This window comes from Myotis yumanensis, unplaced genomic scaffold, assembly GCF_028538775.1.
Source record: "Myotis yumanensis isolate MYYU_CA2020_CCGP unplaced genomic scaffold, mMyoYum1.0.hap1 SCAF_3, whole genome shotgun sequence".
NCBI classification, from domain to species: Eukaryota; Metazoa; Chordata; class Mammalia; order Chiroptera; family Vespertilionidae; genus Myotis; species Myotis yumanensis.
In genome coordinates, this window is record NW_027223754.1 from 154,377,423 (window position 1) to 154,392,923 (window position 15,501).

The 15,501-nt window shown below is 39.1% G+C and overlaps 1 protein-coding gene across 11 annotated transcripts in view; it reads left to right on the forward strand.

Annotated features, from left to right (window-relative positions):
• The window catches only part of TAFA2 (TAFA chemokine like family member 2), a 466,038-nt gene that overhangs the window by 315,328 nt on the left and 135,209 nt on the right, over positions 1-15,501 (forward strand). For 9 of the 11 annotated variants that reach the window (XR_011470817.1, XM_070409826.1, XM_070409829.1 and 6 more), the window contains one exon: positions 9,112-9,218. Coding sequence is in view for 8 of the 11 variants with exons in the window: in XM_070409826.1 (XP_070265927.1) it covers positions 9,112-9,218 (107 nt within the window). In the remaining 3 variants the exon portion in view is untranslated. Of the gene's footprint in view, positions 1-9,111; positions 9,219-15,501 lie in introns of those variants that run through there. The other 2 variants (XM_070409835.1, XM_070409836.1) reach the window with 1 other exon arrangement.

A 15,501-nucleotide genomic window follows, 5' to 3' on the forward strand; every position in this document is an offset into this window, starting at 1 on the left:
ATAAAGCAAACACACTCCTGGGCTTTTGTACCCACCAAAATTGCAATATTGTGGGGAAATAAATGGAAATATAAAATCTGGGTGAAGAAAGGAGACACCTGTAGTTCTTAAATGAGGTTTGCATTTGCTGCCAGGCAATCTTTAGAAACAATGGTGATTTCTTGGCTAAATCTCCAGACTTGACTTTTTAACAGAATGGAATTAAAAAAGTAGTTTTATCATGAAACACTGCTGTATCAAAAAATGAGAATTTTAAAACAGATTGTTTCCATTCAGAAAAAATTGAGAAACTGATTTAAATTTCAGTCTTTGTTCTAAAGTTACCTAAGAGTTAGTTGGGTTAATCATATGACTGGCATATGAAAATCCAACTCTATAAACTTTTGATGATAATTTACAAGATGGAAAGACCAGATTCTAATTATTCAACAGGGAGATTCTAATTCAAGTAATGTTGGTGGTAAGTGTGGTGTGAAATACTATAATGTGATGTTATTGGATATCTGATGTAAAGTAAAAACAAAATGCATAGCAATAATAAAAATGACTAGAATTGACCACTTCAGTTTCTGGATAGTATAACACATAATGTAGGATTAGTGGTAAGGCTACATGATTATCTCTTAAATTTGTTACTATATATTCTTTTACATACAAAATACATATATACAGGAGTCCCTTATACTTTGATACACATCTGTATCTACTTAATCTATATCTACCTATCTATCTTCTCAAAGATAATTGCTATTTCAGTAAATAACTTGGATATTCTAAATGCAGTCATAATCTTTATAATAAAATGATAGTCAAGTTGGATATTATTGGATAAAACCAACAATTTAGTGAAACTTGTGGCTCTATATGTCCTATTTGTAGGATTATTTTAATAAGCTACCAAAAAAACAATGAATGATTTAGTTTTGGAAGATACATTTTTTTCTACATAAAATGTGGAAATTAAAAGTAATAATAAAAGCCCTGGCTGGTGTGGTTCAGTTGGTTGGGCATTGTCCTGTGCACCAAAAAGATGCTAGTTTGATTCCCGTTCAGGGCACATGCCCCGATTGTGGGCTTAATTTCTGGTAGGAGGCATGCAGGAGGCAGTTGATCGATGTTTTCCTTTCACATTGATGTTTCTCTTTCTCTCTCTCCCTCTCCCTTTCTCTCTCTCTAAAAATAAATACAATATTTTAAAAAGTAATAATAACAAAAATAACTTTTCTATATATATAAAAGCCTAAGCGACCAACTGACCAGCCAACTGGCTAGTAGCTATGATGTGCAATGACCACCAGGGGATAGATACTCAATGCAGGATCTGACAAGTGACAGCAACATTGAAGAGTACCCTCTTGCACTCTGGGATCCCTCAGGGGATGTCAGAGAGCTGGTTTCAGACCGATCCCCACAGGCCAGCCCAAAGGACCCCATCTGCCTGAGGGAGCCCACTCACTCTACAGATGCCCCTCAAACCCTGGCACCGCCCCAGGTGCAGCCGGCCAGAGAGGGACTGCGGGAGGTTGGCTCCAGGGTGTGTCTGGTCCATCTCTCCCAGTTCTGCCTCACCGGCCACCTTCTAATTAATTTCCTTTCAATGTGCATGAATCTGTGCACGGGGCCTCTAGTTGTAATTATAATAACATTGTAATAATAATATATACTTGTAGAATGTAAAAGTTTACAAAAACTTTTAATCTTTATAGTCTACTCTCACTTTGGTATCTGTAACTTCTCTCTTCCTTCTGACTCTTTCCCATCACCTTATTAAAATTGCTCTAGCTACCACTCTTCCTTTACTTCCACTCTCTGTGTATTTCTTAAGAGATTAATCTAAACACTGTTTCCATTTTTTCATCTTCCACTTACTCCTCTTCTCACTTCATATTGTATCACCCCACCAATATGTGCACTGTTCTTGCCGTTGGCATTCCTAGCTGATGAATATAATAGAAATTTAACTGTTTAAATTAAAAGAAGTAATGAAACTTCCCTAATTAAAGAGGATTCATCTATTCTGTTATAATTACATATTCAACATGCACATTTCTTCATCGAACATGTAGATATTGAACATTGTAGATAGTGTTCCATTGCTGGAGCAGTGCTAAATAGACAGTATATGCCCTCATAGAAATTATATTTTAGTGGGAGAAAAAAGAAAATAAACTGCTAAATGTATAATATGTAAATAAGATAATTTCATATTGTAATAAATAAGGTACTTCAGAATATAGGGAGAAAGAGAGGCTGTGGGGTGGGTGTCTTTGGATCTGAAGGGCAGAGTGGTCAAGAGGTACTCTCTGCAGAGGTGATCATAAACAGGAGCTCACCACGCAGAGATGGGAAGAAGAGCCTCAAGGCAGAACTAAAATTTAGCGTAAGGTCTAGAATTCAGTGATGGCGAACCTTTTGAGCTCGGCGTGTCAGCATTTTGAAAAACCCTAACTTAACTCTGGTGTCGTGTCACATATAGAAATTTTTTGATATTTGCAACCATAGTAAAACAAAGACATATTTTTGATATTTATTTTATATATTTAAATGCCATTTAACAAAGAAAAATCAACCAAAAAATTAGTTCGCATGTCACCTCTGACACGTGTGTCATAGGTTTGCCATCACTGGTCTAGATCATGCTTGGCACAAGGGACAGAGGGCAGGCCAATGGGGAACAAAGGGAACAGGGATGTGAACTGAAGTCAGAGAGGGGGAAGCTTGAGCCTTTTCTCTAGTAAGAAATGTACATTTTGCTCTCATATCAAAGGGTGCGTAAATTCTGGGATTTTAAGCTGGTTGTGAGGTGGACTAATGTCATCTTCTTTACATTTTATCAAGGTCATTCTGGTCCCTATGGGACAAAAGGAATGTGCCTTATCAATTAGAGTATTTTACCTCAAGGGTTGATTCCTGTGTTAGTTTTGGCTGTTGTAATCCCTGCTATTCTAATTCATTGACACCAGGTTGGTTTGAATATTAGATCATTGTAGAGAAGGGTCCTAAAGAGCCTTTTATATGTATCGCCTTATGTGACCTTTATGACCACAGAAGTGCCTTACGCTCAAGGGGAGGACAGCTTTTATCTCCTTTCTGTATAAGATTCTCCCCTTTTCCTTTCCATTTTTCTCTTCTTTAGAACAATTAAGTTTACTTTCTATTTATAGGGGGAAATGGTTTTTCTAATAGCATAACAGTTTTTTAATTCTTGTTTATTTACTATTAAATGCACTTTTAGCATAAGTCAGGAGGGGGACAGTTTCAATATCATCCAAAAGTCTACATCTCAGTGAGTCTAACTGTGAAATGCAATACAGAAGAGAAGAGTGGGAGGAAGTCTGAGATGTAATTGTCAGTCTGCCACTTTGACAACTTTCAACTTCAACACCCTTCACTGCCAAGGTTGCCATTTCTCAGTTATCCGTTCCCCTTGTGCTGTGTGCAGGCGGCTGCTGCTTGGGGAACAATTTCAAGGTTTCCTTCTCTGTGTGTATTTATCCTGCAGTTTCCTGTTTCTTTTCCCCTCAGCTTTTGCTGTTAAAAACTTCACTTAAATTTTGTTGTTTTTACAGATGAATGTGACAATTCTGAAAGTGTGTTGGATTCTTGACTGTGGTGGGAAATTTTAAACTACGGCCTGGTGGGTAGCACATTGAATGGGAAGTGAATGCCCCCTCCTGTGGCTCCCACACAAGATCAGGAAGAAACATGCCATTCAGCCTTTGTTTCTTTGGGTTTTCTTCTCTGATACTGCCCCTTTGTCAAAAAATCTTCCTTCTCACAAGTGTGATTGTTATTTAAAAATCAGAATAAAACTCATTACAGATTGGATTTCTCCATTCTTCTTTTCCCGTTTGCCTTTCTCATCTCCCCTCCCCCTCCTCTTTCTTACATTTTTCTTCCTATTTGTCCTTTTGTCATTTCATCCTAAAGAAATTACACACACTTCTTCCTCTTCACATCGACAACTACACACTATATTTGGCTTTAAGGCACCACCAACATTCAACAAATACTCATTTACCAGTTATTAAGCTCAACTTTGGGCCAGGCTGTAGATATTCACAAATGTATTGGACACAGTCCCTGTCTTTAGGGATCTTATATGAGAGTGGAGGATGGAGATAAGTAAATGGAAAATTATAATCATTGTGGCAAGTGGCTATTGTGCATAAAGAAGGGTGCTCAACATTGGACAAATCCGATGGGAGAAATTCTAACCTGCATTCTGACCAATGAATAGAAGTTAGCATTTCAAAGAGTGGATGGGGGATGGGGTGAGTGGCTGATATGTTTCAGGTGACATGGAGATGAGGTATGCTGGAAAGCATTGAAGAAATTTAGTAGAGTTAAAATAAAGTGATGGGAAGAACAGCATAAAATCAGATACATAATGAGTCAAAAACAATTTTTTTAAAACCCTGATACAGGTTTTTATACCTTGCTAAGGATTATAGCATTTTCTACCTCTGAATGTAGAGGGGAATCATGTGAAGATTTTAATCTTATGAAGGGTGTCTCATGATCATAGTTACATATTTGGCTACAGCACAGAGAATGCATTACATTCAGTCAACAATATTTATCAGGCGCTTACGAAGTGCTAAAGACTGCAAATATAGTTGTGGAAAAGGCAGATCCCAAGCCTGCCTTTAGTTCCAGAGGATGGCAATTTTGGTGGCAGAAAGTCCAGTTAGGAGGAAATAACCTGTGAAAAATTTTAGTGGTCTAGAGTATTGCCATAGGGATGGAAATGAGTGTATACATTTAGGAGGTATTGAGGAAGTAGTATTAAGAGAAGATGGTAACTGACTGGTCAGGGATGGGGTTGGTAAGAGGGAGAAGGCATGGGTATTAGGAGACCTCCAAATGTTGACCTTCATTCTGCTTCCTCTTTTAGTTTGACAGCCTGGTGATGTTGTGGATGTTTCCATTTCATATGTAGAGTTATCTGTTTGACCAGCTGTCAGTTTTGTCATCTCATTTGGTGGGTGCATAGTGGAATGGAAATACAATGGGTCATTGACCTTGTAGCAGAGACCATTTGCTATGGGAAAGCTATTACCAAGAATTATGCTAAGCAGCTCTTCTTGTCAGATGAGTTTTGCTAAACGGCTACTTTTTAAAAGATGATATGCAGTACAATAAAGCTGCAGGGATTGGATGTAGAAGGGGAGGCAAGATCATTGGCAAAAAGTGAGAAAATGTGGAGTGTCGTAACAAAGTTAGTAGTAAGAAGGCTGAGGGGAAACAAAGGCAATGAAAGATTGGAAATAGGCATTTGTCTATTGAGGGGAGAATATTATAACAGATTATTTCTCTAAGAGGTTTCCTGATGGCACTTGTATCATGTGATACTCTGTGGAGAGAGGTTTTTGGAAAATGTCACACACTCAGATATGCCTCTTGTTAAAAACATCTGCTTAAATTTGTTGAACCCCAAATTAAAAAATATATATATTTTATGGATTTTTAGAGAAAGAGGAAGGGAGAGAGGAGAGAGAAACATCAATGTGAGGGCAAAACATTAATTGGCTGCCTCCTGCACACCCCCTAACAGGGAACAAGCCCACAACCTGGGCATGTGCCGACTGGAATCAAACCCAGCAACCTTTTAGTGTACAGGATGACACCCAATCACCTGAGTCACACTGGCCAGGGCTGTTGAACCCAGAATTTTACAAATAAATTTGCCCCAATTTTTTTCACTGATACTGCATTAATATTCTCTGGAACTGGTGCCTCACAAGACACAATTAGGAGAATGCTGGTCTAAGTTATGATCATAGTAAGGATTAGCACTTACTGAGCTTTTATTATCTTCTATGCATAATGTTAAACTCTTACATGAGTTACCTTATTTAGTCTTCATATCTACAACACTATGAAGTAGATACTATTATAATCCTCATTTTAGTGACAACAAAAAAAACTCGGAGTTATTAACTAATTTGTCCAAAGTCATATAGTCAGTAGGTAGGAAGCGAAATTTTAAACCAAACAGTTTAATCTAAAAAGTTAGGCACCTATCCCTTTGTACATGATCTGACATGTTACAAGATCAAGGTCCACAATGAACTTCAGGCTGTTGATGCCACTGAAACTCCCTTCATTCACCACATAAATGTGGCTGTCCTCTCATGTACTCAAGGATCAACATGACATCCAAATGACTGAACATTCTCTAACTTCAAAGTTGTTGCTCCCTGTACATGTCAGCCAGTGGGCCAGGCATTTCACATGCATTATTCCATATTACAGAAGAAGAAACTGAAGAACCAGATCAGAAACCCACACAAGATCACACAATTTGAAGCTGGTAGAGCCTGGATTCAAATCCAGACAGTAAGACTCAAGAGTGAATCTATATTCTTAATCATACAACGTTGCTTTCTCAGCATCTGAATGAGTGTGCACAAGGCTAAGAAATGGTAGCATACATGTACAGTAGGTCCTCCGGTTACATCGGAGATCTGTTCCTATGGCAACATAGTGTGATTTTCGCCGTAAGTCGGAACCCACCTACATAAGCACCTACGTCACTCACATGGAGCACATACACAGCAGTAATGAAGTGAAACAGTAAGAAAAATTTAAAAGAAAGATAACAATTCCTGAACTTTACTTGTGGCAAATAAATAATAAAAAACATAAAGCACATATGTACATACGTCGAAATGACGGAACTTTTTTTTTTTAATAAATAAATGGGAGATGGTGACGTAACCTGAGGACTGTGTGTATATTACAGATACATACTATATTAATTTATTTTTTACATATTTATCAATATGAAAGGCTTCTTTTCAAAATTGTATAGCCACCATTGTTACCACTGAGTCATATTTTTGGAGCTGGTATAATTGGAAACAAAGGTGGGAGGAAAAAGCTGACTTGGAGAATTCAGGAGGAATCGGGCTATGTCAGGAACTGAACTCATGAACTTACCTGCAGTAGAACCAAGGCAAGAATCTGAAGGTCAAGCAGGAGTGAAATTGAGAAGGCACCGAGTGACGGATATGTTTTATCTCCCTAAAAATAAATGCGTGATGACTATACTTTATATTTGTTTTGCTTACCTCTTAGCAATGTAGTAATATAGGATTTTAATATTAGACAATTCTGGGTTTGGATTTTTATTATTAAACATTACCTCAGGCCAATTTCCAAATTTTGTCATCTATGAAATGGGGATACTTATACCAACATCTTGAATTTGTTCTGAAGAGAAATTGAAATAATCCTATCTAATAATAGAGAAACATGGTAATTAACTGTAACTTCGCTACCCTTCCCATTGGCTAATCAGCGAGATATTCAAATTAACTGCCAACCAAGATGGCGGCCGGCAGCCACGCAGCTGAAGCAAACATGAGGCTTGCTTGCTCCAGTGATGGAGGAATCCAAGGTTCCCCGCCTGCCGCAGCCCAGCTCTGAGCTCCGGATGCAACAATGTTGCAATTATAGAAGCTAAACAAACCCAGAAACCTGCTTTCAGCCCCAGCGGGCTCAGAGCTTAGAGCGCCAGTGATGGCAACAGAGTTTCAATTATAGAAGCTAAACAAACCCAGATACCTGCTTTCAGCCAGACACAGCCTCAGAGCTGGAGCCAGCTCTCAGCTCCAGTGACAGCTATAGAAGGTAAATAAATTCCAGAATAAATTAAAAAAAAGAGGCTGAGAGCTTCAGTCGCCTACCAGCCTGAAAACGGCCCTCAGCCCCTCACCCAGACTGGCCAGCCACCCCAGTGGGGACCCCCACCATGAAGGGGGTGTGACCAGCTGCAAACAGCCATCATCTCCTCATCCAGGCTGGCCAGGTATCCAAGCGGGACCCTGACCCTGATCCGGATCACCCTTCAGGGCAAACCAGCCGGCCCCTACCCATGCACCAGGCCTCTATCCTATATAGCAAAAGGATAATATGCAAACTGACCCTAACAGCAGAAAGACTGGGAATGACTGGTCACTATGAGACACACTGACCACCAGGGGGCAGATGCTCAATGCAGGAGCTGCCCTCTGGTGGTCAGTGTGCTCTCACAGCGGGGAGCTCTGCTCAGCCACAAGCCAAGCTGATGGCTGCCAGTACAGCGGTGGTGGTGGGAGCCTCTCCTGCCTCCTCAGCAGCGCTAGGGATGTCCGACTACAGCTTAGGTCTGCTCCCTGCTGGCAAGTGGGCATCCCCTGAGGGCTGCTGGGCTGCCAGAGAGATGTCTGATTGCCATCTTAGGCCCAATCCCCCGGGGAGCAGGCCTAAGCCAGCAAGTGGTCACCCCTGAGGAGTCCCAGACTGCGAAAGGGCACAGGCCGGGCTGAGGGACCTCCTACCCCTGAGTGCACAAATTTTTGTGCGCCGGGCCTCTAGTATTCTATAAAGTGCTAGAGAAAGTAGGTGCTCAACTTTTATTGTAAGTAGCTATGATTTTATAACATTTCTTTGCTTTCCTTAGTTTTGTGAGCTCAACTTGAGAATGTTAAGTTGCTGCTTTTTCTATCTGCTTTTCCATTTTTTTCCTACTTCTGATAAGTACAGCACAGAGGAGTTCAACAATATTAAAATATCTGTGTGTCTCCAGCAGTAGTGATGTATAATGACAAAGCTATTGTACCTGGTGACTTTTTTTTTTTTTTTTTTTTAAAAGCACCCTAGGAATAATAGATTTGAAGTGATTTTATTCTGTGCAGAAATTCATCTAGCTCATTTTATCTAAACTGCTTACCCTGACCATTTGACTTGGCATTGAAGAAGGAATATTTAGAAAAAAAAGTAAAATAAGTCACTATTTAGAGATTATTCAAACAACTTTGATTTTGTGAATAGTTATGTGTGTGGAGAGGAAAATGGTACTATTTCTCATTTGATTTGGGCTATTGTTAAGTGAATGAAGACTGACTTAGGCAGAACCTCTCTTCTCTAATATGAAGGTTGCTTAGAAAACTTTTTTTCTCTTCATAGTTTATACACAACGGACAGCATTTTAAATATGATAAATGCAATTTTCAGGAGTTAAGTGGGTTAAGGTGTCATGAAAAGCTTTAATGTGGCATAATTATAATGGAAAAGCAATGGCTTCATATACTTAGGATTTTTATTATTATTTTCTATTTGCAGGATGAGTAAGGGATACTTACAGAAAGCAACAAAAGGAAAACTGCTAATAATAATATTTATTGTAACCTTGTGGGGGAAAGTCATATCCAGTGCAAACCATCATAAAGGTAAGCTCTTCTGTTTTCTTTCTCAGCCACCTGGAGAAGGTGGCTTCCTTCAACACTGACTGTTGTGTTCCCGCTTCACTGGGATATTAATTTTACTGGATATGGGTCCCCCTGGCAATTCTCTTTAAACAGAGATAGTTATCCTTACTATGGCTTTGACTATTTAAATGTTTCCAGGATAGTTGCCATTTCTGCAAATAGTGTTCAAAGAGTATGGAATTGTGACTCAGACTTTCACATCACTTACTACTTAAAGAGAGTGATGTTGGAATGTCGGATTGACACGTAATAAAGACGAGTTTCAGGTTGTAGTCATCCTCGTAATGAAAGCATCTTTAATGATATGTATCTTAACAATATGCATATATGGAAATTTTCCTTCAGGGCTTTTTGTGAATCATACTTCTTTGTGCCAGGGTACCTTTGTAGCCACCATTTGGACTCTCTGTCTAGTCTGATATTTAGCATTCTAATTCTGCTATAGAACAGAGTGAGAATATTTGTTTCATAGATGTTTTAAGCTTGACAGCTCAAAATTATGTCCTGTCTGTTCTCTTTCCTGAGCGTGAGACTCAATATAATAACTACCTCTTTCCAAGTGAATGAAAATGGGGCTATTTCTAAACTGTCCCTACCATAATCATCTATTTATAACCTGAGAAGTCAATTTAGATTTTTCTCTGAAATATGATTTTAAAGTTTAATTCTCAGTACTCTGTAAATTCTAGAGGCTAGCAACTTACTTTCTGATTTTGTGTTGGGGTGAAAGGGGAGTTAAGACAACCTTGAATTCTGTAACACTTAAATTAGTTACATGTGTGCATTTAATTAGCATTCCATGGAGCATTAACAGCAGGGAAAGGAAAGATATGGCATGAAGGAGTGATGCTTATCAGACAAAAACTTTTCCCCCTGTGTTTAAACCAGAGCCATCTTTCTAAATATGAATTTTATGAAGATGTCTTTTATATTTCATAATCTTGTTTTTGTCCTATTGTGTGTGTTTATTATATATATTTTAGAGTTTTCATTAATACTGCACACTAATCCACATATCAAACTTTAAATTCTCTTTAATAATTGGTATTAATAAAAGATGTTGAGCGTCCTAGGACATTATTCCCCGTGCCTCCAAAATGGCAACATTGAACCAAACTTGAGGACAAAATAGAGTTAAATACTCACCTTTAAAAAGAGTTAAAAACCACTGGGGCCAGCCCCCCTGTCTTGGTCTTATTAAGAGAAGACATGTCATCCTTACTATCTGGAGGACTATAATGCTATTATGTAAATTCAATAACGACCAAAAATTAAGCAACATGCCATTTGGAGATATATATGTACCTCCCTTTCCAGCTTATAAAAAATAGTTGAGAGAAGAAGGGGAGACCCACAGGAACTGTGGGCGTCAGCCTGGAGAAGCAAGGGTTCGTGAGAAAGATGCTTTCCATCTGCAAAGCCAAGTGATGGGGTCGTTGAGAGAACCACGCACAAAGACGACCCTGCAGTGACTATTACATACAATTTTTAAAGCTACTTTTGATAATTTTTAAGTTGTGTTATGGTCTATGCTAACTCTGAAACTGAAGTTTTTCCTTACTTTTTGCCAAGAAAATACTTCTTGGACAAAGAGATTACCCATTTCAGAAAACCTACTTAAAGTGCCAAACCCAGTACATTATAAATTTTGTACCCTTTTGGTGTTTCATTCTCACCTTATCACTGATATTTTGGATAAAGGTTTGAGAACAGATTTCTCTATACTTTCCTTTTTCCTTATTCCCCTCTTCCTTCCTTTCTTTCTTTTATATTTTCCATATAAAATGTCCCTTTAGTTTAAGGTATTTTACATTTAAAATGAGAAGTAGAATATGTATGTGCATTTCAGGAATGTTCATAAAACGAACACCAGTGTGATCACCACCCAACTGAAAAATGTAACGTTTCTAATTCTCTTGAATCTGGTTGTGTCTGCCACTCTAACTTCATTCCTTTGCCTTTTCCCCAAGATAATCACTATTTTAAATTTTGTGATTATAATTCCTTTGTTTTTTATTTCACCATGTACGTATATATCTCCAAATGGCATGTTGCTTAGTTTTTGGTTGTTATTGAATTTATGTAATAGCATTATATTGTATTTTTCTGTAACTTTCTATTTTGCCGGACAATGTATTTGTGGCATTTATTATAGTTGATGGCATGTAGCTGTAGTTTATTATTTTTTTTAATGTTGCACCATATTTTATTGTATGAAGTCACCACAATTTAGGTATTTATTCTCTGCTACGTAAGCATTTGGTGTTCTATTTTCTTGCCATTATGGCCTATATTTCTATGAACAATCTTGTACTGTTGCATGTGCGCAAGGCTCTGTCTCAAGCACATTCTGAGGAGCATGATTTTATGAAAGTTATGCATTTTCTTTCTGGTGAATCTCATTCATGATACTTTATTTATTTTAGGATTTGTGATTTTTAAAAATGTTGTGAGCTAATGTTCATTGTAATCGTATTGATGAGAATTTTAAAGGCCTCTGCTTAGGATGCATTCTTCCAGAGATGGTTTGCATATGCCATGTGCCTTAGGTGAGGTTCTCTGGAAGCAGAGCCACGTCAGGAATTCTTGTTTATATTATTCATTGAACGAGTGCTCCCAGGAGAGCAGCGGGCCAGAGCAGGAGTCAAAAGCTCAGCACAAATAGAGTCTCTGCTGGAGAACCGCCTGGTCAGGTCCGGGGAGGCTCTGAAACATGATTTGCTCCACAGAATTGGTCCGTCCTTGAGGTGAGATGGACAGCCTCTTCTACCCTTGTGTCCATTTGTCATTAGCTATGGATCTATTACCCATGGTGTGAAGGGGCCTTCTTGGGGAAGTGGCTACTCTTTAGCAGAGGGTGAGCCTCCAAACAAGGCAGGGGCTATGGATAGTAATCTAACATTTACAGCAAATGGAAGACAGGTGCACAGCTGGTAGAAAGGACCTTGGTAATGAACCGGCCTATATTCCTCTGCAGTCTCCTCCTCGTGCCCCTCAGATCTGCTTGCTTCTCAGTCAAGTTTACTCCATCGAGCCCTGGCCAGTGTGACTCAGTTGGTTGCGTGTCCTCCCATTCACTGAGAGGTTGTCTATTTGATTCCCATCAGGGCACTTGCCCGGGTTGCTGGTTCAATCCCCAGTAGGGGGCATGCAGGAGGCAGCCAATCAATGGTTCTCACATTGATGTTTCTCTCTTCCACTCCCTTCCTTCCTCTCTCTCTTTCTCTCCCTCTCTCCCTCTCTCTCTCTCTCCCTCCCTCTCTCCCTCTCTCCCTCTCTCCCTCTCTCTCTCTCTCTCTCAAATAAATAAAAACATGTGTTGTTTTTTTTTTTTAAAGGTTCACTCCATCCAGGCAAAGCTTATCAATGATTCTGGTTGGTTATAATTTCCAAGGAACTGTACTTGAGCAAAAGTGGGGCCCCCACTCATGCAGTTTGTACCAGAGCCATTACCGATGCTCATCTGCCCACGCCCCTAGACATTTAGGCTCTCCTCTCCTAGCACTTCTGCTCATTAAAGAGGCTTGCCTCATGTTTTATCCAGATCACATGCCTGAGGTTTCTTAACCCTGGATTATTATGCTTTTAAGCTGTGGTTATTGTACGAACACATTTATAATTATACTAGAGGCCCAGTGCATGGATTCATGCACTGGTGGGGTCCCTTGGCCTGGCCTGTGGGGATCAGGCCAAAACTGGCTCTCCAATATCCCCCGAGGGGTCCTGGATTGCGAGAGGGCAGTTCTTGGGTGATGCACCCTGGAATCAGGCTCCCTCCTCTCTGATTCTGGGTGCATCACCCAAGAACCGCCGCAGCCAAGTGACTGCAGCTCGTTGAGTGTCTGCACCCTGGTGGTCAGTGCGTGTCATAGCTACTGGCTGGTCAGCTGGTCGGCCTGGTGGCTGGTTGGCTGGTCGCTTAGGCTTTTATATATATAGATTTAGTCATGGTGATGTCAAGAAATGCCTAACATATTCTTACCCATCCCAGTATTCAGGAGATACCCTCTTCTTCATGATCATCATGGTCCTTTACCTCAACAATATTTAACTCCTTTCTTTTTCTGCTGTCTGTGGGGCTGAGCAGCAGCAGCTGTAGCTTTGTGTGTAGCAGGACTCTTACTTTTTCCCCTGGTAAAAGCATCTTCTTTCTTGGAAGCAGTAGACTCACAGAGTCTATTTGTAGTTTTCATAGGAATATTTTAGACTGGATAATTCTGATGAAATATTTGTTTTACTTCATAATTTTTGAGGACCTACAATAAGGGCTGAGAATATAGCAGAACATAAAGGGAGCAAAATATTTGTCTTTATGGAGTTTTTGTCCTAGAGGTGGGAAGACAGTTAATGAAAATAAAAATGAAAGTTTTACTGTGTAAATGCTATGGAAAAAATAAAGAAATAAAGAGGTATAAGAAGTGTTCAAGAGGAATTGTCATTTTAAATAAAGTCTTATGGGAAGACCTAAAGTTTTGAATAGGACTCTATTGAATAGCCATGAATATTGGGGGAAGGATGTTCCAGGCCAGCAGCAATAAGTATGAATGCTTTCAAGTAGATGCATGCTTGCAGACAAGGAGAAATGGCAAGAAGAGTGGTGTGAATAGAACAGAGGATGTAAGAAAGAGAGTAAGACATTAGGTCATTACAAAACAGGTGAATGAAGGAGAATAAAAAAATAGAATAGATAGCTCATCAAAACACCAGCGCAATGGCTGTGTGCTATCAAAAGCAACCCAATGCAGAATTGTGTTATTCTGATCTTTAACCATGATGTAGAAACACTTGTAGAAATCCAGAGCATTTGGATTTGAAAAAATGAGATATCTAAAAATCAGAAAATGTCACCTGCTTAATAAAATCCTCTGAGCTTTGGGGACTACTAGTGAAATATCCCTCACACATTTGAATTAGTTTACTGCTCAAACCACCAGAGATTCAGCCCTGAATTCTCACAATTGTTTTGAGCCAGGCATTTTATGGGGGATGGTGATTAACTCAGAGGAGTGTGACAGCCAGTCAGAAAGTATAAGCAGTATTCCCCCCTTGGAAGCAATTACATTAGGTACAGCTTCAGATTCTGCGGATCAGAGAGGAAACCTTTTAGTTTAGGACTCGAAGTTCTCAACAAAATATATAGTCAATAAAATATATAAAGTTATTAATCTTAGAAGGTTGATATGTTGTCTTGCCTTTTCTTCCTCTACCCATATAGCCATCATTGGCTATTTGGGTTTGAAAAGAATCTGTATTTAGTGTGAAAGACCCATAAACAGGTGAAAATTATATACAAAGAGGAAAAGAATAAAAGTTCTTTTGATTAGTTGAAATTGAATATATGTTATCCTCATTGTCATACAAGGTAATTATTAGTCTGAGTTAGACATTTTGATTAAGTTGAATTTTTTTCAAAGAAAAACTAAATTTAAAATAAAGATGATTTTTAGTTCAAAGCCTAATGAGAGAGCAGCTATTTAATTTTTTTGGTAGCTTTTCATTTGTTGGTTCACTTGGTAATTTACTCATTTATCCAACCAACTACCCAGTAACCAAAATATATATTGTTTGTTAAGTGTTGGATGTTAGGTCCAGTTCTGGAGATATTAAAGTGACCAAAAGCAACACAATCTATGCCCAGTGGAGCTTACAGTATAGTTGGGAAGGAAAAACATTAATGTGATAATCAGACAAATAATATTTGCTTATAAATGGCATTAAAGTGCTATAAAGATAAAATTTCAGGATAAGAATATATAAATTGTAAAATAGATGTGGAGGAATCAGGGAAATCTCTTCTGGGGAAGGGACCTTTGAACTGAGATCTGAATGGGGAGTGGAACTTAAGTAGACAGAATGCTCTAGAGCAGTGGTTCTCAACCTTGGCTGCACATTAGAATCACCTGGGAATCCTTTTAAAATCCTGGTTTCTGGGCCTCATCCTCCAGAAATTCTGTTTCTTTGTTATGGGGTGAGGCCACAACATTAGTTACAAAGAAACAGAATTTCCGGAGGCTGAGGCCCAGAAATCAGGATTTTAAAAGGATTCCCAGGTGACTCTAATGTGCAGCCAAGGTTGAGAACCACTGCTCTAGAGTTAAGAGCAGTCACTGTTGGAGGGTAAACAGCAAGGATTGCGGCACACAATTTGCAGGGAGAGGGGGCTGGGGCAGATCCTCTGGGGCCATATTCAGAATGCTTGTTCTCTCACAGTTAAAATTGTTTGCTCCAATTTAGCTAGGGTATT